This window comes from Geotrypetes seraphini, chromosome 13 (assembly GCF_902459505.1).
Source record: "Geotrypetes seraphini chromosome 13, aGeoSer1.1, whole genome shotgun sequence".
In the NCBI taxonomy this organism is placed as follows: Eukaryota; Metazoa; Chordata; class Amphibia; order Gymnophiona; family Dermophiidae; genus Geotrypetes; species Geotrypetes seraphini.
In genome coordinates this window covers 47,187,520-47,213,715 of record NC_047096.1, presented here as the reverse complement: position 1 = coordinate 47,213,715, position 26,196 = coordinate 47,187,520, and the positions used below count along the sequence as shown (strand labels likewise).

The 26,196-nt window shown below is 43.4% G+C and overlaps 1 protein-coding gene across 6 annotated transcripts in view; it reads right to left on the bottom strand.

Moving 5' to 3' along the window:
* Positions 1–9,194: 9,194 nt before the first annotated feature.
* The window catches only part of PRDM10 (PR/SET domain 10), a 230,992-nt gene continuing 213,990 nt past the window's right edge, over positions 9,195–26,196 (bottom strand). For all 6 annotated transcript variants that reach the window (XM_033918444.1, XM_033918447.1, XM_033918448.1 and 3 more), the window contains 3 exons: positions 18,032–18,194; positions 17,098–17,210; positions 9,195–10,084 (listed from right to left, as the gene is read on the bottom strand). In XM_033918444.1, the coding sequence (XP_033774335.1) occupies positions 9,881–10,084; positions 17,098–17,210; positions 18,032–18,194 (480 nt within the window). In that variant the 3' untranslated portion in view covers positions 9,195–9,880. The remainder of the gene's footprint in view (positions 10,085–17,097; positions 17,211–18,031; positions 18,195–26,196) is intronic.

Sequence of the window (26,196 nt, the reverse complement as noted above, 5' to 3'; positions counted from 1 at the left end):
AATAAAATATTCTTTCACAGATGTTCACTCAGTGTTTTACAGTATTTCACTAGTATTGTTAGTAGCTAGTCTGGGACCAAATAATTTTGCCCACTGTATTTACAAACAAAAATTTCCCTAATGGAATATTCAGACATTAGTGGAGCACTCAATATTGCATGCTGTCTGACTCGTTTCTGTTTAAGGTACAAGGACAGTTGAATCAATTTTCCTATCTTTTCTGAATCTTCAACTTTGTATGTTTTGCCCAAGTCAAAAGTAAAAATGTTTACAAAATTAGAAACAAATGCTTTAAGAGACTTCAGCATTTGCAGAAGCATCATATTTTCACTATTGCTTATCCACAGAAAGTAATGAGACTGTAATGCTATTAACACAGAGTGATCATATAGCCCCATGTCAAAAGGGAGATATTGGCCCAACCCAGGCTTAACTCCAACAGCATGCACAAGAAGAGTCCTGTTCTTTATAGGAAAAACAACTATGGCTCTATGCATGCAGTGGCAATAAAACCAGGAGTGGATAAACCTGTTCCTTTGACTCGGAGCTCTCTGATGAGCCTAATACCCAAGCAGGTTCTTGTGAAACAATACTACTACAGAAAGGAAAAGCACAGTTACTTACCGTAACAGGTGTTATCCAGGGACAGCAGGCAGATATTCTTGACTGATGAGTGACGGCACCGATGGAGCCCCGGTACGGACAATTTTAGAGTGATTGCACTCTAAGAACTTGGAAAGTTCTAGTAGGCTGCACCGCGCACGCGCGAGTGCCCTCCCGCCCGACAGAGGCGCGCGGTCCCCAGTTAGGATAAGCCAGCTAAGAAGCCAACCCGGGGAGGTGGGTGGGACGCAAGAATATCTGCCTGCTGTCCCTGGATAACACCTGTTACGGTAAGTAACTGTGCTTTATCCCAGGACAAGCAGGCAGCATATTCTTGACTGATGGGTGACCTCCAAGCTAACAAAAAGAGGGATGGAGGGTAGGTTGGCCATTAGGAAAACAAATTTTGCAAAACAGATTGGCCGAAGTGTCCATCCCGTCTGGAGAATGCATCCAGACAATAGTGAGATGTAAAAGTGTGAACTGAGGACCATGTAGCAGCCTTGCAGATTTCCTCAATAGGCGTGGAACGGAGGAAAGCCACAGATGCTGCCATAGCTCTAACTCTATGGGCCGTGACAGAACCTTCCAGTGTCAGTCCGGATTGAGCATAACAAAATGAAATGCACGCTGCAAGCCAATTTGACAACGTACGTTTAGTAACAGGACGTCCTAATTTATTCGGATCAAAGGACAGAAAGAGTTGGGGAGATGATCTGTGGGGCTTAGTACGCTCTAAATAGTAAGCTAGAGCCCGCTTACAGTCCAAAGTATGCAGAGCCTGTTCTCCAGAATGCGAGTGAGGTTTCGGAAAGAAGACAGATTGGTTGAGATGGAATTCAGAGACAACCTTAGGGAGAAACTTTGGATGTGTACGCAGAACCACCTTGTCATGATGAAAGACTGTAAAAGGTGGATCCGCAACTAGTGCATGTAGCTCACCTACCCTCCTGGCAGAGGTAAGAGCAATAAGGAAAAGTACCTTCCAAGTGAGAAACTTGAAAGAAGCGGTAGCCAAAGGTTCAAATGGAGGCTTCATTAAGGCGGAAAGAACTATATTGAGATCCCAGATAACAGGAGGGGCTTTAAGAGGTGGTTTCACATTGAAAAGACCCCACATGAATCTGGACACCAAGGGATGAGCTGAGAGGAGTTTTCCATGGACTGGCTCATGAAAAGCAGCAATAGCACTAAGGTGGACTCTGATGGAAGTAGACTTGAGGCCAGAGTCAGACAAAGAAAGAAGATAATCCAACAACGTCTCCACTGCAAGGGAAGTGGGATCAAAATGATGAAGAAGACACCAGGAAGAAAATCGAGTCCACTTCTGAAGGTAACATTGCAGGGTGGCCGGTTTCCTGGATGCGTCCAGAATAGAGCGAACGGGCTGAGACAAAAGAGTATCAGTCGAAGTCAGCCCGAGAGATACCAAGCTGTCAGGTGCAGAGACTGGAGGTTGGGATGTAGAAGGGTCTCCTGATGTTGTGTAAGCAGAGAAGGAAACAGTGGAAGAAGAAAGGGTTCCCTGGAACTGAGTTGAAGTAGAAGGGAGAACCAATGTTGTCTGGGCCACCGTGGAGCAATCAGAATCATGGTGGCTCGTTCCCTCTTGAGCTTGAACAAGGTTCTTAACATGAGAGGCAGAGGAGGGAAAGCGTACAGGAACAGATTGGACCAATCGAGGAGAAATGCATCCACTGCCAGACGGTGGGGAGAGTAGAGTCTGGGGCAGAATAGGGGCAGCTGGTGATTGTGAGGAGCTGCAAAGAGGTCTATCTGAGGAGTGCCCCACTGAGCGAAGATGGACTGTAGAGTTAAAGGATCGAGTGTCCACTCGTGAGGCTGGAAAATTCTGCTGAGCTTGTCCGCCAAGGAATTCTGTTCTCCCTGAATGTAGATAGCTTTCAGGAATAGATGGTGATCTGTGGCCCAAGCCCAAATCTTCTGGGCTTCTTGGCACAAGAGGCGAGAGCCTGTCCCACCCTGCTTATTGATGTAGTACATCGCAACTTGATTGTCTGTGCACAGCAGGAGGACTTGAGGAAAGAGAAGATGCTGGAAGGCCTTGAGGGCATAAAACATTGCTCTGAGTTCCAGGAAATTGATGTGATGCTTCATTTCCTGATCTGTCCAAAGTCCTTGAGTTTGGAACTCGTTCAAATGAGCTCCCCAGGCATAAGAGGAGGCGTCGGTGGTGATGACAAGTTGATGAGGAGGTAGATGGAACAGAAGACCTCTGGAGAGATTTGAGGATATCAACCACCATTGTAGAGACTGACGAAGAGATGATGTTACAGATATGTGACGTGAGCAAGGATCCATCGCTTGGGACCACTGGGTAGCTAGGGTCCATTGAGGAGTGCGCAGGTGAAGACGTGCAAGTGGTGTGACATGAACTGTGGAGGCCATGTGACCCAAGAGTATCATCATTTGCTTGGCAGAGATGGAACGTTGTGGAAGCACCTGCTGACATAGAGATTGAAGCGTTTGAAGACGGTTGGACGGCAGAAATGCTCTCATGAGGACTGTGTTCAAGATTGCTCCAATGAATTGAAGTCTCCGAGTGGGGATGAGATGAGATTTGGGTAGATTGATCTCGAACCCCAGCAAACGTAGAAATAGAATGGTCTGGTTGGTGGCCTGGAGTACTGTCTGAGATGAATTGGCCTTTATTAACCAATCGTCCAGGTAAGGAAACACCTGAAGGTGGTGGGAACGTAGAAAAGCAGCCACCACAATCCGACATTTGGTAAACACTCTTGGAGAGGAGGCAAGACCGAAGGGTAGCACCTTGTACTGGTAATGACAACGATTGATCATGAAGCATAGGTACTGTCTGGAGGCCAGATTGATCGGTATGTGAGTGTATGCTTCTTTGAGATCGAGGGAACATAGCCAGTCGCCTTGATTGAGAAGAGGGTAAAGAGTGGCTAAAGAGAGCATTCTGAATTTCTCTTTGACCAAGCATTTGTTGAGATCGCGAAGATCTAGGATGGGTCTGAGATCTCCTGTTTTTTTGGGAACTAGAAAATAACGGGAGTAGAATCCCTGCCCCTTTTGATCTAGAGGAACTTCCTCTATGGCGTTCAGAAGGAGGAGGGATTGAACCTCCTGAAGAAGGAGTGAAACCTGAGGAGTGTTCAAAGCAGACTCTCTTGGCAGACTTTGGGCAGGAAGTGTCTGAAAGTTGAGAGAGTAGCCGTGGCGGATGATGTTGAGGACCCATTGATCCGAGGTGATGGTTTCCCAACGGCTTATGAAAAGAGTAAGGCGTCCTCCTATGGGCTGCGGAAGGTGGGCGGCAGGATGGAGACTGGCTATGTCCTGGAGAACCAAGTCAAAAGGGTTGAGTGGATTTTGTGAAGGGGGAGGCTTCACCTGTTGTTGCTGCTGTGCTGGTCTAGCAGCTTGCCTCTGTTGTTGCCTCTGACGCCTGGGTTGCTGCGGGGCCTGTGGTAAAGGACGAGCCACAAATCTATGCTGGTAGGCCGACTGTTGGCGAAAAGGCCTGGTAGGTGGGGTTTTCTTTTTCGTTTTAAGGAGAGTGTCCCGAGTCTCATGAGCTGAGAGCTTTTGGGTAGTGGAGTCCATGGATTCTCCAAACAGCTCATCCCCCAAGCAAGGTGCATTGGCCAGGCGATCTTGGTGATTGACATCGAGTTCTGAAACTCTAAGCCAGGCCAGTCGCCGCATGGCCACTGACATAGCCATGGCCCTAGAGGTCAGCTCAAAGGTATCATAGATTGATCTGACCATGAACTTACGAAGTTGTAAGAGCGATGAAGAAGTTTGGCGAAAGGCAGATTTTTTACGGTCAGGGAGGTATTTCTCAAAAGTTGACAAAGTTTGAATGAGATGCTTAAGGTAGAACGAAAAATGGAAAGCATAGTTCCCAGATCTATTAGCTAGCATCGCATTCTGATACAACCGTTTGCCAAACTTATCCATGGCCTTACCTTCTCTGCCAGGAGGGACACACTAGCCCCCGTGGATTTCTTTAAAGTAGATTCTACCAGTAAAGACTCATGGGGGAGTTGCGGTTTGTCAAAGCCCGGAATAGGTATGACCTTATATAAGGAGTCCAGTTTGCGAGGAGCTCCTGGAATGGTCAAAGGTGTCTCTAGATTTTTATAGAAAGTCTCTCGCAAAATATCATGGAGAGGCAATTTTAAGAATTCCCTTGGAGGCTGGTCAAAGTCCAGTGCATCGAGAAATGCCTTGGATTTTTTGGATTCAGCCTCCAAGGGAATAGAGAGAGAGTCGCACATCTCTTTGAGAAAAGAGGTGAAAGAAGTTGCATCAGGTTTGGAGGATGGATCTAAACCAGAAGGATCCTCATCCCCTGACGAACACTCTCCCTCAGAGAGGAAAGGCTCCTCTGAATCACCCCACAGATCAGGGTCCCTCACTTGAAAGCTACGGTCCCGTGACTCCGGTGTGGAGGGTTCTAGGTGTCGAGTTTTGTGAGTCGACTTACCAGACCTCTGAGAAACGGTACCGGGAGATGTCATCAGGCGTGCCGGTGCCGAAGTTTGCACCACCTGGTGTAAAGACCTCGGTTCTGGAGCTAAAACTGGCATGGATACCGAGGAAGCTGTTTGTACCGGTTCCGACAAAGTGGATGCCGATAAAAGAGGCTGTTCCACTGCCGGTACCGGTAGCTCAGACTGGACCGGGACTGGAAGGCTCGGTGTCAGAAGAGCAGGCAGGAGCTGCTGCAATTGCTCTTTGAGCTGTACTTGCAGGATGGCGGCAATTCGCTCGTCCAGCGAAGGCACCGGTACCGCTTTTTTCTTCTGCGGTACCTTTGGTGCCGCTCTACACTCCGAAGAGGAACCCGAGGTCGAAGGGCTAACCTCAATCGGAGCGGAGCGCTTCCGCGGGCGCCTCGAGGTAGGCAGGATTGGGCTCGCTGCCACTGAGATCGGAGGACGCTCCAGCGGGGAAGGCTTCTTAGCCGGCTTACCTGAGGGATGCGACGCCGGCACGGTGTCACGCGGCGTCGATGAGGTAGGTGCCGACTGTGTCAGGGCCGAAGTCGGGACCGGTGCCGCCGAATCCGACATCTCGGTACCAAATAAAAGTTGCTGTTGGATCTGGCGGTTTTTTAACGTTCTCTTTTTGAGAGTGGCACAGCGGGTGCAGGTGGACGCCCGATGGTCAGGACCCAGGCACTGTAAGCACCAGTTGTGCGGGTCAGTGAGGGAAATGGGCCTTGCGCACCGCTGGCACTTCTTAAAACCGGGTTGGGGGGGCATGAACGTGAAAACGGCTTCTGCCAAATCGAAGGCCGAGGCCTCGATGGTGGCAGCAGGCCCCGCCGGGGCGAACCCAAAAAAGAGAGGAAAAAAAAAGAAAGAAAAAAGGGAAATACAAATTCCGAAAAGGTTTACGCGAGCGGGAAGGCGAATGAGAAAAAAGTTTTCAACAGCCGTTGAAAGTACGTCTTCTTAGCTCCGCGGAAACTAAGAAACTGGGGACCGCACGCCTCTGTCGGGCGGGAGGGCACTCGCGCGTGCGCGGTGCGGCCTACTAGAACTTTCCAAGTTCTTAGAGTGCAATCACTCTAAAATTGTCCGTACCGGGGCTCCGTCGGTGCCGTCACCCATCAGTCAAGAATATGCTGCCTGCTTGTCCTGGGATAATTGTAGTTATTGACATGCATTACCACATAAGTACACACTACTGCCCTTAGGAGGGAATTCATCAGGGAACGCTAACGATTAGCACATGCTAAACGCTAGGATGCCCATTATATTCTTAGGGGTGTTTTAGCGTTTAGAGTCTCTTGATGAATTCCCCCCTTAATGTGTTATTTTACTGCAGGTCCCGTTTTATGTAATAGAACTTACTGTGTGCACACAGTAGCACCTCTTGCAGTTAATCTTTTATATGAATGCTTTTTTTTTGTTTGTTTGTTTAAATCAAATGTAAGTTAAGGCATATTTTGGTCCCATAATATTTTAAATTGCATTTGTAGAATAATAGACAAATGATAACATGTTGTCACTTTACACATTTACCCCCAAATTCTATATATGGTGCCTAGAATTGGCACACACAACTTAACTAATTGGTTGTTAGTATACAATTAATTGGCACTCATTAAAATTTGCAAATGCACCTGGCTGCGTGCCATCTTATAAGACATGGAGCCTAACTCTACTAACGCATAAGTCAAAAGGGGACATGGCTACAAGCTTGTCAGGCTGTTCCAAAAAATGTGCACAGAATTATAGAATATGGCCTCAGTGGGCTTAACTTGCACGAAAACATTCATACCAAGTTTCAGCAGGTATAAATTCTGGCCCTTAAAGTCAGGCAAGAGAATCAGCACTAAGCGTGACTCCATAAAGGGCACATGCCCTTTATGGAATTGCACTTAGCACTGATGTTTTACATTGCCGAATTTTGAGCACCATTTATAGAGTTTCCTCCTTTCTGTCTTTATGAAATCAAATTGAACCTGATGGAAATCCATAGAGGTAACCAAAGGGTTAAAAAAAAAGAAAATATTTTGAGTTCCATTCTTATTGGTTACTTTGTTCCACCATCAAACCACTAGCCAGATGATCATCTGAAAACCATAAAAATACATTGGATGTCTGTCCTGTTAATCAAGGAGTTTGTCTTGGAGGCTTTCCTGTTAAAAGGGTTATTTTTGGGACCTTTGCAAATAAAAATGTAAGACTGCGGTCAATGGCATTGTGTTGCACCATAACACTGTGAATAACTGAATCATTAAAAACCAGACTTAACCAACAGAGAAGCATTAAAAAAAAAATCCTTGTACCAGACGCCCTGAAACTTTAGAGGGGGGTGGGGTTCATGTGGTCTTATTTGTGAAAGCTTGTTTTCATAACAGCTCAGTATTTGTAATAATAAATAAAATGTTACTGCAGTGTAAAGTCATACTTTTGCTGGGGAGCTCATTTACATTCATAGCAAACATTTGCGTAATAGGCTACTAACTTGTGGGAAATCCAACATCAGCCTTTTTATTAAGATTTAATGGTGCCAATTCTGGTTTTCAATTAAATGAGCTTCACTGCATAGATTTATTTATGGACTTATATTACTCTAAGTGGCTAGAAGGAGAAATGCTTGAGTTCAAAGAAGAAAGAGTGACTTTAGTACCCTGTTCTCAACCATTTACCACATATGCATGAGGCAATCGATGAGCCTCCTACTAAGATTCCTTCCCCCAGAAGTTAGGAAACTTGTAGCACAGAACTAAAGAACGTCTGCACTAATGATGCTATTTACTAACAGCAAGCACTAATGCTGTTAAAGGGCAATTCTATAAATGGAGTACAAATTTCCATGTACAAAATTACATGATCTCTTGAGACGTGTGCATAACTCAATTGGCTAATAAGCCAATTTGCACCAATAATTGGGTGATAATGTGTAAAAAAAAAACTAGATTCAGTAAATGGCACTCAAAAAAACAGCACTGAAAAAAATCTGCACGTAGCGCTATTCTAAAACGGCATTCTGAGTTGAGCACCATTTATAGAATAATGCTTAGAGCTGATATCTGCACTAAACTTTGGGTGTGAGGATTTACACCAACTGAAACCTGGTGTAAAACCTAGTGTATAATTTAGGCATGGAACCCTGGTATTCAGTAATACTGTGCACATCTTTAGTAAATGCCTCGACCTCCATGCCTTTTATGAGTTGCTCATTATAAGGTTTGCCCATTGATCTTTATAGAATAGTGCTTAGCAAGATGTGCATGCAAATCCAAATTGTTGCCAATTAACACCAATAGTTAATTATTTACCATGAGGCCCACTACATAATATGAGGTTTGCAGTAAAGCACGCAATGACTGTTAGTAAAAGACCCCCCCTTAATGGTAATGTTTTTAATTGACACATGGTATTACATTTTGTTATGTGCTTTTGAAATATTAATACCCAAAGGCTACAGATGTCTTTTAAAGATGATTTTTTTAAAAAACAGCTTCGTAATTCTAAACCAACTATATCCGACTGTGTTGTTAATAGTTCATTGGTGTTCCATTTCTTCCTGAAACTTAAGCTACAAACTGAACTCAAATGCACTAGTTATAGCATATTGTCATGTAAAACTGATATTTCTTTAAAGCTTTTTTTTAATTTAAATTTTCTCAAAAAGAAAAGATACATTGTTTTAGGAAGCAGTAGAGTTTATTGTTGTCTGAATGTCTGCATCAAGGAGGGAAGGGGGAGAGATGTATAGTTCTCATCTAATCAACCTTTATACTTCTTGGCCTTCGGTCCAGAGCTTAGAGCTAAATGACTGAACAGAAAAGGTAAGAGATGGAGCTTAAAACAATAAAAGAAAGAGATTTTGCCCTTTCCTAATATAACTGTCTCTGGAGAAGTGGTCCCTTATTGGCTTAAAACTTGAAGCACTTATATACTCACATGGCACAACTGGATGGACAAGGGGCCCTCCTAGGATGAAGAAGAGAGAAGAGGAATGCTATGTTTTGTATTACTTACTTTTGGGGGGAGAGGTCCACTAGCTACAGGTTTCTTTCCTCGCATCATTTAATGCGACATGTAAACACATAGTGCACAATAAATAAAATGACATTCTTTGCATGGCTCAACTGTTATACAGATGTCACAGATTTTTTTTTTTTTTTGCCAGTTTCTCTCACTTATAAGTCACCCCTGATGTTGCTTTTTCTACTCAAGATATATTACTTTTGTTTGGTGGGTCTGTGGACCCAAAGATCCTACATTCCTTAGACTGATGGGTATCAGGAATATATGAATTTGTAAAATTTTAAAGAAAACAACATCTGCAGTTTGGATACACAGCAACTAAAATAGGAAGAAATGTTCTACTATGTGTTGGCAAGTGCATGCTATGCCAATAGCCAGTTTTAGGAACCGTCTGTAAATTGGCTAATCCTCATTTGCACTTGTGGTATAAACACAATGAATGAGATTTATGGTGTATCACCATGAATAAGATTCTTCAATGTGCCAGCAAATTAAAATCTAGAGCCAACGGGGATCTAGCTTCAATTTTCCATCTTCTGCAATGTCCCCTTTGCCTTCTACTGCTGAATTTCCTCTCCCAACGATTTAGAGGATTGGAAAGGCTTTACAATTGATCCTCTTCAAGGAACTTCTGAAACATAAGTGCCCAGATCTTGCTTTTCTCATGACTCTGTGAATCCCTCATTGAGCTCACGGAGGTGCAACTGTCTTGAGGGTTTCATCAGTTGTAGCCATCATAAAATGGTAATCCTTTGCACTCCATAGGAGGCCATTTATGGTTTAGAGATCTGGACTTCACTGCCTCCATTCCCACTGTTCGTCGTAGTGATGATGTATTGTGTTGTTTGTTGTTGACTGCCTGGCTGCTGTTCCAAAGAGTCTGAGGAAGAAGCCACACCTACTTGTACCCCCTCTGATAATGAGGAGTTTTTATTAACTTCTAAGTCACTTTGTCCTTCAGATATCACATAATTGGTCTGGAAGGAGAGAAGTCAGACAGCAGTATTAGTATATATTTGGGTTCTCCCCTAATCCTATAACATGCTAAAAACTGCATGTGCAATTTAATTGAATAACAAGCTAATTAGTGCTGATAATTGACATTTTAACAATTATTGGTACCAATTTGAATAAATTGGAAGGTTAGGTGCAAGTCAAGAAAGGGTGTGCAATAATGGGCAGGTCCTGGGTGAACTGGGGGAATTACTTTTAAGTTATGCACGTAATTACAGAATAAGGGCATCTGCTCCTAAATTTAGATGCAGATATTTGCACCATGTTTTCATTTGTGCAGATGGTTGCACCTAAATTTTGTCATGGTTCCCAGGTGTAAGTGTTATTCTATAAACTGCACCTAATTCCCCTTTTACTAAACTGCGATAGCAGTTATTAGCACAAGGAGCCACACTGAATGCTCCATGCTGCTCCCGACATTCATAGGAACTCTTTGAGCATCGGGAGCAGCATGGAGCATTCAGCGCGGCTCCCTGTACTAATAACCGCTATCATGGTTTAATAAAAGGGGGGAAGGGAAGTGTGGTTTATAGAAGAGTGCTTTTTTCAGCACTTATATTTTGGACGTATACTGTATATAGAATTAAATTCTGTATGTACATTTTGCTTTAATGCATATTTTCAATGGCTTAGACCAGGGGTGTCCAACCTTTTGGCTTCCTTGGGCTGCATTGGCTGAAAAAACTGTTTCTGGGGCCGCACAAACGCTGCAGCAAGACAGAGGAGGGAGCAGGTAAGACGGTAAACACCCGGGGGCAGCAGAGGAAAACACTGCATCGCCCTCGACTGGGGCCGCAAAAAATACTTCACAGGGCCGCAGGTTGGACACCCCTGGCTTAGACTTTTCTAACCTAAACAAAATTCAATTCAGTTCTCATTTATGTAAATTTTACAAAATATGGAATAAAGAAATTTATATTCTCTCACACAGACACACTCCTGATGATAAGCTTTCCTTCCAGTAAGATTCTTTGACATATAATACCTGCACTTCCAGTCCCTTTCTACCCTTAAATCAGACAGTTGATCAGTCTAATGGTAACACACCTGTCATTTTCTTGTTTGAAAATCTATTGATAACATAGTAGTAGTTTCTATTACATATACACAGGAGTCCATAGTTTAGCTATTGATTTCCACTAACTGTGAATCTGCAGAAGGGTGTCACTTTAAGATCTTTGAACTCCTCCCCTTCTGCAGTGGAAAACAGCTTCCTCTTCAGTTTTTCCTTCTGCAAATGAATTCAGGTGTGTTCTGATCCACTCTGCTGCTTTTTATGGAGAGCCTATTTAATAGGACTGGGAAGCGCTACACTGCCTTCAGGCATACCAGCTCCGCCTCAAGGGGATCCTTCTTCCAAGCAGACATCTCTACCTTATACTGCTTGCCCTGGATCGGTAGTATGGAGTGTTGCTACTATTTGGGTTTTTGCCAGGTACAGTGACCTGGATTGGCCGCCGTGAGGATGGGCTAGTGGACTAGATGGACCATTGGTCTGACCAGTAAGGCTTTTCTTATGTTTTTATACCACACTGGCTCCTAGTGACAGTGACCCTTCGGAGCAGAACTGGGATGACTGAAGTCCCTTTCTATGCCTTTATTGTCATGTGGCTCTTCGGCATCTGTGGATGATTTGGGATCCCTGATGGGGTTCAAGGAATGGAAGTGCACCACCTTTTCAACTTGGCTGTTTCCCATGTCATTTCTGACACCCTCTCTACGTTGAAGCTCAATGCCGAGCAGCCCTCCTCCTTGCAGTGCTTTGTTATGTGTGGCACTAATGCACAGACGACCTTTTTTTCCTGCTCAACCAGACATCATCTTCTTAGTCACTGACCAATGGGAGTCACTGGCTCCATATTTCCAGCAGCTATTTGCCCAGCCTAAGGTGGACTCCGCAGTAGCACAAGTGACCAAGCGCACCTCCCTTCCTAGAGGGTAGAGTGATGCTAAAGGATGCTCATGACCATAAGGTGAATGAGGTCCTTAAAAGACAGTTTGAAGTGCTGGCTTTGGGTATCAAAGCTGCAGCAGCTGCCTCCTTCATGGCATGGTCCTGTCATACCAGACTGTGGACTAGTTCCTCGGAGCTTGGGGACACCTGTCCCTACATGTTTAAGGAGGGAGTGGACTATGTGGCCGTTGTTCTTCATGATATCATCAGAGTCATGAGTAAGGTTGCGGTTTACTCTGTTTCTGCCTGTCAGATGTTCTGGATCAGATAATGATTGGGCGACTTAACCTCCAAGGCCACTCTCAGCAGATTATCCTTCAAGGGGCAAATGCTTTCTGGCGAAGGGCTGGCCAACCTCATGGCTAGTGTGGTGAATTGCCATCCCAAATCCCTCCTAGACAGCAGGAACTATCATTCTGCCTGGGGCGGCAGGGGCAGTTCTCGTGCCTCTAGTAGATCTTGCTAATTTTCCTCTGGTTACTCTTTTCAGAGGTCCAGACAGAGATTTTGCAGTTACAGGTACCAGCAGCCTGTGGGTTCCTGTGGTGGCTAGGCCTCCAATAAGTAATGATAACGCCAGGCCAACAGCCACCCCTCCTCATATCGGCAGGCAGCTGTCAGCTTTCTGGAAGGAACATATTTTGTCCAACCTTTGGGTTCTGGACATTATTCATGAAGGGCACAAGATCACGTTTTCTTGGCCCCATACAGATCCTTCAACTCATCAGTCAGACGACTGGAGAAGGAGGCCAGAGTCCAAGTAACAGTGCAACGACTCTCGGACATTCATGCCATAGAACCAGTTCCTGAAGAAGAATCAGGCTCAGGAAAATACTCTATATGCTTCACAGTGCCCAAGAAAGGCACCAAAGATTGGAGGCCCATTCTGTATTTGAAGTCAGTAAACAAGGCCCTAAAGGTCCCCCACTTTTGCATAGAGATGGTCTCCTCTGTCATAGCAGCAGTGGCTCTGGGAAAATTCCTTGCCTCTCTGGATTTGACAGAGGCGTATCTAAGATTCCATGTTCTGCAGTGACACTTCCAGTTTGTGGTGCTCCCTTTCAGATTGGCCACAGCTCCCCACACCTTTACCAAGGTGATGGTAGTCATAGGAGTCCACTTGCACAGGATGGGTGTCCAAGTTCATCCTTACCTAGATGATTGGCTGATAAGGACCCCCTCTCTAGAGGGCGGAAAGCAGACAGTTCAACAAGTGCTGAGCCTATTGCAGAGTCTGGGTTAGATAGTCAACTTCCAAAAGAGTCACCTTCAACCAACTCAGTACTTAGAATATCTGGGAGTGCGTTTTGGCACAGCACAGGGCTGTATTTTTCTTCCTGAGCCACGCAAACAAACGCTCAGGAAGCAGAGCGTGGAGACCTTGGCTCTTCCAAGCCCCATAGCCTGACATACCTACAGCTGCTAGGCTCAATGGCGGCCTCTCTAGAAGTGGCTCCCTGGGCGAGAGCTCATATGCTCTCGCCCCAGTATTCTATTCTGTCCAGGTGGTCTCCACAGCGCCACTCTCTGCAGATGCAGCTCCCCTATGTGGCAAAGGAAAGGCCCTGCTAGGGCTGGCCATGAACAGCCTGTTTACAGCGCAGCCTCTGCTGACTGGCTGCTGCTTCAGGAGAGGAAGGGAGGGCTGGCAGTCAGGACCTCTGCCACTGCTGCTTCAGGGTTGGAGGAAAGTAGTGGGGTTGGTGGGTCAGGATCACTGCTGCTGCTGCTGTTTCGAGGCTGGAGAGAGAGGGAGGTTTTTGGGGGTATGGAACCTGATCCCTAACCCCAGAAATGGCTAAAAAACTTGTTTTCAGACCTCCCTCAATCTCCCATAGGAAGTAATGGGGCTATACTTACAGTTTCCACTATGTCTGGCTGTCAGCTCTGTATAACTGAAGTGAAAGGAAAGGATTTTCTGCTTCACAATTTCTCAAACTCACAAAATCTTCAGGATCTTCGAGCTTCCAGTTGTATGGACCCCAACCAAGACTTATGCCCCCCCCCTCACTCGACTGGGGGCAGGAAACTCAGCCTGCGCCCTCATACCTTGAGGATTTTTACTCATGGTGCAAACAGCCTACGCTTAAACCTCTGAAGGTCAGTAGATAAGCACATTCCCAGGAGACGGACCCTGAGCTCTGAAGGCAGCTCACAGTAGGCTGGCTCCACAAGCCAACCCAAAACTTGCCCTGTGGAGCAGAAGTCCAGCTCTGCGGATAACACCCAGGCAGAGAACCTCCTCTCAAGGCACCGAAGTCACTGAAAAAAAACTGGACTTTAGTGAATAAAACAAGAAAAAAGGGCAGAGCAGATCAGAAAGACTTCTGCATGGTTCACTTGCAAAAATTAAAAATACAGGGGGCTCTCTATGCCTCAGCTAAGTGGGAGGAGCAATGGAGAAAATAATGTGTGGATTTCTGCAAGTCCCGGTTCGCAGGTTAAGGTGAAACACCTTTTATATTGATTCCGGAAGGGATGTAACAGAACAAATGTTACTGGTTGATCGGACTGGATGGACCACACAGATCTTTATCTGATGTGATTTACTATGTTATATTCGATGGACCACTGATCTGATCCAACATGACATTTCTTTGTTCCTACGTATAAAAACTCAAACTGTTCTCTTCCTGTATTTCAGGAAGTATACTCATTCTCTTCTCTTTTTATAACTGAATATGTATACCCTAGAGGAAAGGAGAGACAGGGGAGATATGATTCAGACGTTAAAATACTTGAAGGGTATTAATGTAGAACATAATCTTTTCCAGAGAAAGGAAAATGGTAAAACCAGAGGACATAATTTGAGGTTGAGGGGTGGTAGATTCAAAGGCAATGTTAGGAAATTCTACTTTACGGAGAGGGTGGTGGATGCCTGGAATGCGCTCCCGAGAGAGGTGGTGGAGAGTAAAACTGTGACTGAGTTCAAAGAGGCGTGGGATGAACACAGAGGATCTAGAATCAGAAAATAATATTAAAAATTGTACTGGGCAGACTTGCACGGTCTGTGTCTGTATATGGCCATTTGGGCTGGGGAGGACTTCAATGGCTTAGAGGGTGTAGATGGGCTGGAGTAGGTTTTAATGGAGATTTCGGCAGTAGGAACCCAAGACAGTACTGGGTAGAGCTTTGGATTCTTTCCCAGAAATAGCAAAGAAGAAAAAATAAATAAATTTAAATTGAATCAGGTTGAGCAGACTGGATGGACCATTCGGGTCTTTATCTGCTGTCATCTACTATGTTACTATGTTAACTTCATCAAAGTCACTGAGCCTCATATTCAAAAACCTGCCAATTATGTAATATAACCAGATAATTCTGACTATCTTTATCCAGATATTTAGCAAAAGTTATCCGGATAAATTTTTCTATATAACTGTAAGTCAGTTATTTGTGGAGACCACCTATCTGTAATATTTATCCAGATAAACTGAATGCTGCGCTAACCAACTAAATATATTGCCCCTGCTTTGTCATGCTTCCAATCCCACTTTTTTGCTTGAGAAATTTCTGTCTGTAGAAAAGATTTCTGCAAAGTAATCCAGATCAAAGAAGGATTTTTTTAAAGAGCAAAGCCAATTTTATCCAAATAAGGGGGCCCTTTTACCATGTGGCCCATAGCTATCAAATAGAATTTATAACATTTACCGGCTGCTCATAGGAATTCTATAAGCATCAGAGCTAATACTGCTGCAGCAGGTGATAAAAAAAAGCCTAATGTGGCTTTGTAAAAGAGGGCCTTAGTTTATGCTAAGCTTTAGTAAAGGGGCCCCTATATCTTTTCAATATAAACCTCAGATTGTATAAAGAAGCCAAAAATTAAGAGCCCTATGCTCTCTTCATAAGCACAAGAAATACCCATTGTTCTAATTATGTCAGAGATATATATACATCTCCAAGAATATTTATTTGGATTTAGCCCACACCATTTGCAGTAGTAACTCAAGGTGAGTTACATTCTAGGACAGGGGTGTCAAACTCAATCATATAAGGGGCCGAAATCTAAAACATAGGCTAAATCGCAGGCCATATTTTTTATTAAGATACTTAGGCGTCCTTTTATTAAAGTACGCTAACCGATTTAGCGTGCACTAAATGCGCACCTTAATAAAAGGACCCCTTAGTCTTAGTAGAAGTATAGGGTTACAACCTCTCCAACCCCACACCGGCTCTGTGATGTAAACAAAATAAATAAAAAAGAGATTTTTCCTCTCTCTTTTAGGTCCTAGTTCATGCCTGCTGTCTAACACCAGTTCTGGCAGGATACACATGTCAAACCTGACATATTGTAATCACAAAACAGAAAATAGAATTTATTTTTTCTACCTTTTGTTGTCTGGTATTATTCAGATCATGTTGGGGTCCCAGGCTCTGATTGTCTTTTGATAACTCACTTGCCAGGGCCCCCTCTTTCTTCTTCCCTCCCTCCATCCCGGAAGCTGAAGACATGCACCTCCCCCCAGTGGTCTGAGACAGGAGGGAGCATCCACAACATGCAGATACTGAGGTAGGGGAGGGCCTGAGGCCAAAGATGGGCCCAACAGTGCACAACCACTGTTCATTCCCTCCCTCCATCAGGTGCAGCGCAGCTCCGCCAATGTTAAAAGAAGCCACGTCGCAATCAGAGCCCTGCTGTTGCCGTAGCACATTCCCTTAGCCTCAGTCCCTCCCTTCCTCTGACATACGGGGCCGCAGCTGAGGAACATGCTACGGCAGCGGCAGGGCTCTGATTTCGATGCAGCTCCTTTTAACATTGGCAGATCTGTGATGCACCTGACGGAGGGAGGGAAGGAATGGCAGGCCAAATCTCAACGACAGTAGGAATTGTTTGGTAGGCCAAATTTTAGTACCTTGTGGGCCAAATTTGGCCCACGGCCAGAGTTTGACATGTCTATTCTAGGACATTAGGTATATAAGCTTTGCTCCTAAATTATATACATTTTGTTTTTTTCCATAAGCTCCGTGGAACACCTGTCATCTATCCCTTCCTGTGTTCTAGCTCTTGTCTACCCTCCTTACCTGAGTGACTGGTTTCACCTGATCAGAATTCACTGTGGTGACTGGAGTACCAACAGCTGTCTCTGCAATCATATATTGACCCTGGGAAAGTGCCATCACCTGAATCTCTGGAGCTATAAAATAGAAGTCGAAAAAAAGGTAAACATTGTTAAGGAATATAGGTCAAGGTCTCTAGGACCCAGCTATGCAACTGATGTACAGATGCAGGCTGGTAGAAAAAGTGAATGCTAGAAATTGGATTTAATCTACTTGGCAAAAAAACCAATGGAGTCAATATTCAGCCATTGGTGGTGAGCATATTGCTCATTGCTAATAGCATTATTCCCAGATATTCAAAGTCAGGTCCGGTGTGGGCTTTGGCTCTGAATTTCCAGTTATTCATCACTTAAGTAGCCATGGGCTACTGCATAAAGATAGGGCAAACATTTATGCAGTCCCATTTATGTACTAACCCTGGTTGCTTAAGTGCTGACTCTGCCCCAGAACACCCCCAAGGTTTGATACTAACCACGATATTCAGTGGCACTTAGCCGATTAAGTGCCACTGATTATTTGCAACCAAGCGATTTAATCAGCAGCTGGCTAAATTGCTTTGAATATTGGACAGAAGAGCTCTTGCTCACTTAAATTGTGCTTACAGGCTGACCACTGACATTCAGCAGCAGTTAACTGGGTCACTACTAGGCTATTAAGTCTGGGCACAAGAGGAATCTTACAGGGCAAAGTCAGGAAGGAGCCGATAGTTATGTGGGTACTGACATTATTCAGCACTGAACATGTAGGACTGACTAGTTGGCATTCCTTTTCCTTTTCAACTGTAAAACGCTTTGACCTATATTTTATTTAGTAAAGGCGATCTAGTAAGTGTTTCGATAAACATTAAACAATAATAAGCAGCATGGTACATGTCTCTTTTGACTGACTTTGCACTTACAGTAATTCCGAAAAGCATTCCAGGTGTTGTAGGTGTGCTGCACTGCAGAGCATTGTTGCTGTTGTAGGGGTTGATTTTGTGCAGATGTAGAGGTCTGAACTTGGGAGGGGCTAAGCTCTTGCTCAGTTTCCTGGGAAGAAGGACTCAACGGTTGACCCGCCACCTACAACAGCAATAAATAAAACTCCATAAAACAATGTTTCTAAATCTGTTTAATATTTATGGCACCTTTTGAAGTCTGCTTAACATTATAGCAAACTGAACCAAATTTTGCACAATCCTTACCCTCTTTCCCTCCCACTGGCATAAAATGAGCTACTTGTGCCAGTCTCATTCCGCCAACTTCAGTCTTGTTTCTGAATATGTGAGTTCTGCAGGTCCAGAGAGGTTACAAGCCTCCGGGCAGACTGAAACTGGTAGAGGAAGCACCCAGAAATAAGAAATACTGTTCTCCTGCCCAAAGGAAAAGGGCAAACACTAGGGGGGAACTCCAGGATTCAAATAGGCGGGGGGATGGCAGTACTGGCTATTGATGCGGAGAAGGCCTTTGATAGGGTCATTTGGGATTTTCTTTGGGCTGTTATGGTTAAAGTAGTCTTAGGTCCAGTATTTTGTAGTTGGGTACGAGCCCTGTATGCCAGGCCTAGGGCGTGTATTAAAATAAATGGGTCTTATACTGATTTTTTTTTACATCGGAAGAGGTACACGGCAAGGGTGCCCCTTGTCCCCTCTGCTATTTGCATTGTCCATTGAACCTTTTGCAGAGGCGATCCGTACGCATCCTGGCTTGCAGGGGGTTAGGGTGGGGGTGTATGAACACCGCAATGCACTTTTTGCAGATGACATTCTGTTGTATATTCGGGACCAGGAGGGTATGGGGGATTAGCAGGGTTTACAGTTAATATGGATAAGACAGAATTGATGGGTGTTAACTTGGAAGAGGAGGTAGAAAGAGGGATTTTAAGGGGCTTTCCTTTTCGACTGGCGGGGGAGAAATTTAGATATCTTGGAATTCAGATTACTAAGGATTTGGCTCGACTTTATTCCGCTAATTATGGACCATTGTTGGTGCAGGTGAGACGAGACCTTCAGCAGTGGAGGGGGTTGTGGTTGTTGTGGTAGGGGAGAATAGCAGTGTTGAAAATGAATATTCTTCCTCGGTTGTTGTTTTTATTTCAAACACTGCCTATTCCCCTTCCTAGGGGTCTTTTGGTAGGCTTGCAGAGAACCTTCTCCAGGTTTATTTGGTGATATAAAGCTTCTCGGTTGACTAAAAGGATTCTATGGGCCCCTAGAGAACAGGGGGGGGGGGCGGGTGGTACCAAATCTTCTCTGGTACTATCAGGCGGCTCAGTTTCATTTTATTTTGGATTGGTCTCTGGACGGGGTTAACTTGGGGATGCAGATGGAACAATTTTGGGTTGGGCAGCAACCTCTGCGGGACTGGATATGGGCCTCTTTGTCTACGAGGGATAGGTTGAGGGGGGTGGAGAACCCTTTTCTTCAGCATTTAATTACTCTGTGTGGTTCGATGAGGAGGAAGTGGGGGTTGGGAAAGGGGACCTCCACTTTGGTGGCTCTATGCCGTGAACCAACTTTTGCAGTGGGAGGTTCTTCTGGGATCTTTGCTAGGTGGGAGAGGCGGGGGATTTGGGTTTTTCGGGATGTCATGCAGGGTCATGAGATCCTTCCCTTTGTTATTTTGTTATTTTGCGATTTTTTTATTACTTACAACTTAGACATTATATCCAGACAAGGGATGGTTGGTTGATTCTCAGGGGGGTCGGGAACAAGTGGAAAATTTATGGTTATTGCTGGGTCCAATTTCTGTACTATATTTCTTCCTTTGGGGTTGGAATAAATCTATTTTTCCTTTTCAGGATAAGTGGGAAGTTGACTTAGGGTCTCGTCTGTCGGAAAGTCAGTGGAATATCATATGTTCTGAAATATGCAAAGCATCAGTGTGCGTGTTGGTTCAGGAGAATGCATATAAAATTGTATCTGGATGGTACTATACTCCTGCTCGTTTACATGTAATGTTTCCTAATGTACCTGATATCTGTTGGAAATGTGGGGAGGGGGGAGGGACCTTTTTCATGTGTGGTGGGAATGTGCTAAGGTTAGACCATATTGGGTTATGATTACTGGATGTTTGACTGCCTGGTTGGGAGAGTTGGTTTTGCTTACTCCCCAGACTTGTTTATTGGGTCTTACTAATTTAAGGGATGTCTGGTGGCAGAGAAAACTACTTTGTTTAGATTTTTCTGCAGCCAAATGCCTATTAGCCTGTTATTGGAAAAAGCCTATGATGCCTACAAAAGAGGAATGGATAGGATGGGGGTCCTTATTATATATGGAATGTGTAACTGCTAAACAACATGGATATTTTGATATGCATCATAGAGATTGGGATTTGATTTTTGGCAAACTTAGGGGTTGAGTATTGGTGGATTTTTGTGTGGGGAGGGAGGAGGGTAGTGGATGTTTTCTATTAAAGGGGAGGAATGGAGGACGGGTGGAGGTTGGAGGGTGGGGGGAATGGATTGGGGAATGTTGGATATTGAATTGTTGAGGGGGGAAGTTCTTGTTGGGAGTAATTTTGTCCTTTGGTAACAGGGGACTTATTGATGGGTATGTTATGGGTGGTGGATTTTGTATTTGGATTATGTATTTTGTTTATTGTTTGATGGTCCCAAATGGGACGTTTGTAGATATTGTTCCTTTCTCTTTTTAATAAAAATTTATTGATACAAAAAAAGATTGGGAAGTTTAAATGTGAATGGACTTAATATGCCTCGAAAATGCCAATTGTTTTTAAAGGAGATGAAAGACTAAATTATAATATTTGTTATGTACAAGAAAAACATTTACAAAAAATGGGAGAAAGGATGATTCAGTTTAAAGATTACCCGGTGCAAATTTGGGCTTCTAATAAGAAGAAGAAAAAGAAAGCAGGGGTGGGGATATTATTTGATAAAAAAACTGAAAGTCTCTACAAAGGCTGAATGGAAGGATGATGAAGGGAGATGGATTATATGGGTGGGGGAGTTGAATGGGGAAAAGGTGACTTTGGTGAACTTGTATGCTCCTAATATTAACCAAGATAAATTTTTTGAAGAACTCTTGAGTATAATTTTGAAAAATCAAGAAGGATTACTATTGGTGGGAGGGGATTTTAATTTGGTTTTGGATCCTCGTTGGGATTCTACAAGTAATAAAGGCGATAGAACTAAAAAAGATAGGAAACAACTAAAAAATTTTTTAGAAGTATTAAAGTTATTAGATGGATGGTGGATTTTACATACATTAGGAAGAGATTATACTTATTACTCTTCCCCTCATAAAGTTTATTCCCGTATTGATATGATCTGTTTGGATAAAATTTTGAGAGGTAAATTAATAGATGCTAGAGGAAACTATTTGGGCAGATCATGCCCCAATATTGGTGGACCAACTATTGGGGCAGTTCATGCCCCAATATGGGTGGACCTAACATGGGGACATTCTAAGATTGGGATACAGTACTGGAAATTAAATGATAACCTATTAAAAGACCTTAAGGTAGCTCAGAAGATAGAATAGACTATCAGAAACTTTTTGGATAGATATATTATCGATCAATATTCACCCATTATGATTTGAGAATCCCTAAAAACTGTTTTAAGGGGAGAGTTAATTTCTATAGCCTCCAATAAGAAAAAGACTTGAGAAAGGGAGGAAAAAAATTAAGAGAGAAACTAATGGGATTAGTAATACAACATAAGAAGGGTGTGGGGGAAGGAACAGTTAAGGACTCAAATAAAAGAGATTTGTATGGTCTTGGAAAAATGGAAGATGAAACTATTCAATTTAATTTAAACTGTCTTAGACTTAAACATTATGAATCTGTGAATCGGGCAGGGAAATTATTAGCACACCATATGCAAGGTACAACATATGCAAGGTAATATTATGAGTATACGATCTAAACATGGAGATGTCCTGACAAAAGAAAAGAATATTTATGATAGGTTTTTGGAATTTTATAAGGAGTTATATATATCAGAATATCAGGGAAAGGAGGTTTTTCTGTCATAGTATTTGTCTCAATTAGAATTAAAGAAACTGCAAGAATCAAAGACCCAAGGATTGGATGAGGATATAACAGAGGATGAGATACGAGGAGTAATACATCGCATTAAGATAGGTAAATCTCCAGGAATGAATGGATTTACAGGATTGTTTTATAAAAAGTTTATATCCTTTGTAACCCCTCTTTTGGCAAGATTGTTTAATAATCTAAAAGATAGGGAACAATTACCATATTTTATGAGATTAGCAGGAATTACAATCCTACCTAAACCAGGGAAAGACAATACTTATTGTGCCAGTTATAGACCTATTTCTTTATTAGGAATAGATACAAAAATCATGGCTAGAGTTCTTGTTGATAGATTGTCACCATACATGCCAATACTTATTCACCCGGACCAAGTGGGTTTTATTAGTGGGAGGCAGGTGGCCGATGGGATTAGGAAGGTGTTAGATTTGGTTTGGAGGGCTAAAAGGAAAGGGTCAATCAAGGAAGGAAAGGGTAAATCAAAGAAGGGTCAATCAAAGAAGACAAACAAGTAGCCGATAAGTTAAATGCATTCTTTGCCTCTGTCTTCACAAATGAGGACACTACAACAATGCCAGACACAGGGAAGATATTCACCAGAGGCATAGAGGAAAGCCTCGAAACAGTAGAAGTGGAGTTGGACATGATATACTTTCAAATTGACAAACTAAAAAGTGACAAATCCCCTGGACCGGATGGAATTTACCCGAGTATTAAAGGAACTTAAGGTTGAAATTGGTGAACTATTGCAATCCTTAGCCAACATGTCAATTAAAACCGGGCAAATACCAGAGGACTGGAGGATAGCAAATGTCATCCCAATTTTCAAAAAAGGATCAAGAGGTGAACCAGGAAACTACAGACCTGTGAGTCTCACATCAGTTCCTGGGAAGATAATCGAAGCACTAATTAAAGACAACATTGTACAACACTTGGAAGATTACAACTTAATAAGGGCTAGTCAACTCGGCTTTAGGAAAGGGAAGTCATGTCTGACAAATTTACTTCAATTCTTTGAGAAGGTGAACAAACAATTGGATAATGAAAATCCAGTGGATATAGTTTATTTGGATTTCCAGAAAGCGTTTGACAAGGTTCCGCATGCAAGGCTTATGAGAAAACTACTGAGCCATGGAATAGAAGGAGAAGTGCACAGATGGATTGGCAAATGGCTCGAGAACAGAAGGCAGAGGGTTTGCATTAATGGGCAATTCTCAGACTGGGAGAGAGTGGCCAGCGGCGTGCCCCAGGGTTCGGTTATTGGGCCTATCTTGTTTAATATTTTTATAAACGACCTTGAAGAGGAAACAACATGCAATGTAACAAAGTTTGCAGATGATACAAAAATATGTCGGGTGGTTGGCTCTCTAGGGGACTGCGAGGATCTCCAGAGGGATCTAAACCAGATGGAAACTTGGGCAAAAAAGTGGCAGATGAATTTTAGCATAGACAAATGCAAGGTGATGCATCTAGGAAAGAAAAACAAAGAACATGAGTATAAGATGTTGGGGGTGACATTAGCCAAATGCGAACAAGAAAGGGATTTGGGAGTACTAATAGAAAGAACCCTAAAGCCTTCGGCTCAATGTGCGGTGGAGGCGAAGAAAGCAAGCAGGATGTTGGGCATGATTAAGAAGGGGATCACGAGCAGATCGGAAGAGGTCATAATGCCACTTTACAGAGCAATGGTCAGACCTCACTTGGAATACTGTGTCCAGCACTGGTATCCATACCTTAAGAAGGATATAACTCTGCTGGAGAGGGTGCAGAGGCGAGCCACGAAACTAGTCAAAGGTATGGAAAATTTGAGCTACGAAGAATGCCTCATAAAACTGGGACTATTCACCCTCGAAAAGAGAAGATTGCGAGGGGATTTGATAGAGACTTTTAAAATATTAAAGGATTTTGATAAAATAGACCAGGAAACAGCATTACTAACATTTTCGGAGGTGACACGGACAAGGGGTCATAGCCTGAAACTGAGTGGCAGCAGGTTTAGGACAAATGTTAGGAAGTTCTGTTTCACACAGCGAGTGGTTGGCGCTTGGAATGCTCTCCCGGAGGAGGTTGTGGCGGAGAATACTGTTCCGAGTTTCAAGCACAAGTTGGATGCACACCTTCTTGCAAATCATATTGAGGGATACGGGAAATCCGGGTCTCCAAAAAGGAGAACCTAAATGGGCCACCGCGTGCGCGGATCGCCGGACAAGATGGACCATGGTCTGATCCGGTGAAGGCATTTCTTATGTTCTTATGGAACAGAATGGGTGGCAATCTTGGTCAATGCTGAAAAAACATTCAACCGAGTTGAATGGAAATTTATGGAAGCAGTGTTGGGATGTATGGGCTTTGGGAAAAGGTTTGTGGATTGGATATTTACATTATATAACAGTCCATTAGCATGTGTTAAAATAAATGGGCTTTATTTCCCTACATTTGAACTTCAGAGAGGGATAAGACGGGGGTGTCCGTTGTCCCCTCTGATTTTTGCATTAATTATTGAACCTCTGGCACAGAGAATTAAACAATTCCAACAGATAAAAGGTCTGAGAGTGGCGGGTGAAGAACAAAAGTTGTCCCTTTTTGCTGATGATATATTGGCTTCGGAGTTGTCCTTGACTACCCTTAAGGATATTATGGGTGAATATGGTCAATTGTCAGGATTTAAAGCTAATCTATCTAAGATGGAAGTGATTAATATATCAGCATCTATGGAAAAGATTAAGGAATTATAGAGATGGGTACCCTTTGAGATGGGTAAAGGGACCTATTCGCTATTTAGGAATAATTTTGGGAGCAGATCGGACACTCTTGTTTCATCAGAATTATATTCCATTAGTAGCTGATATTCAGAAAGATTTAGAAAGGTGGAATAAGATGTTTATCTCATGGCTAGGACATATGGAAGTGGTAAAAATGATGATTCTTCCTGAGGGAGCCTGCAATGTCAGGGAGTCACCCGCCGGACCCATCGGCGCGGAGTGACGCCGACCCAGAAGTCCTTGGGCTAGAAACCACTCTGAGCCCTGACTTAAGGAATCCACCTCCCCCGCTGCTGAGCGCTAGCTCACCAAGCGAAGAGAATGAGCCAGAAGTAGCAGCACTCCCCTGCCGAGAGGCTGAATCATCTGGGAGCCAGCTGATAGAGGTCTTGATGGACCTTTCAAGTCCAGAGACTACACCAGCGACTAGAAGCGAGAGGTGAAAGCCAGGATCGGCAGACAGAAAGTGGTCAAGCTGTGCCGAGACAAATTTTACAAGAACTTTCCTTTCATTCTGAAGCCAGCTGAAGTTACCCTTGATTCAATATGGGATTTGATTTCCAAACTAGGAGACTCATTAACAAAACGGATTAAAGATGGTGAAAAGAACTTAAAACCTCAGAAACAAGTAATAGAAGAAAATAAACAAGAAATTTCCAATGTAAAAGTAAAAGTAGGAGAAATTGAGAAAAAAGTGATTATGATTAAGCAAGTTCAATCAACAATAATAAAAGATAATCAGATTATTAGAAGAAAATTGGAGACAATGGAAAATAGTTATTGAGCCAACAACCTGCGCTTGCTGAATTTCCCATTGGAACAGCAAGCGGAGGATCAGAACCAGGCCGAGCAGGAACCTCAATTAGATTTGGCAGCAATTTTGGAAGTATCTGATAAAGATTTGGCTAAACCAGCAACTCTTCTATTATCTGTGGCATTATTGCCAGATAAAGAATGGATATTAAAAATGTTCTTTAAAAATAAATAGAAGGAGTTTCTAGGTTTGAAAATTCAAGTTTTCCCAGATGTTAGTAATAATAATAATTTTATTTTATATACCACCATACCCAAAAAGTTCTAGGCGGTTCACAACAGTTAATTGTAATACAAACAATGCAAATCATTGAGCATCAAGTTATGTGCAAACAATATATGAAAATACAGTGGTGCCTCGCATAACGAACGCCTCGCACAGCGAACGCTGTGCACAACGAACTTCATGTCTTGCTTCCTACAACGAACTTCGTTTCACACAACGAAATCGCCCGAGCTGCATCCTTAACTGCCCTCTCTCCGCCTGGCTC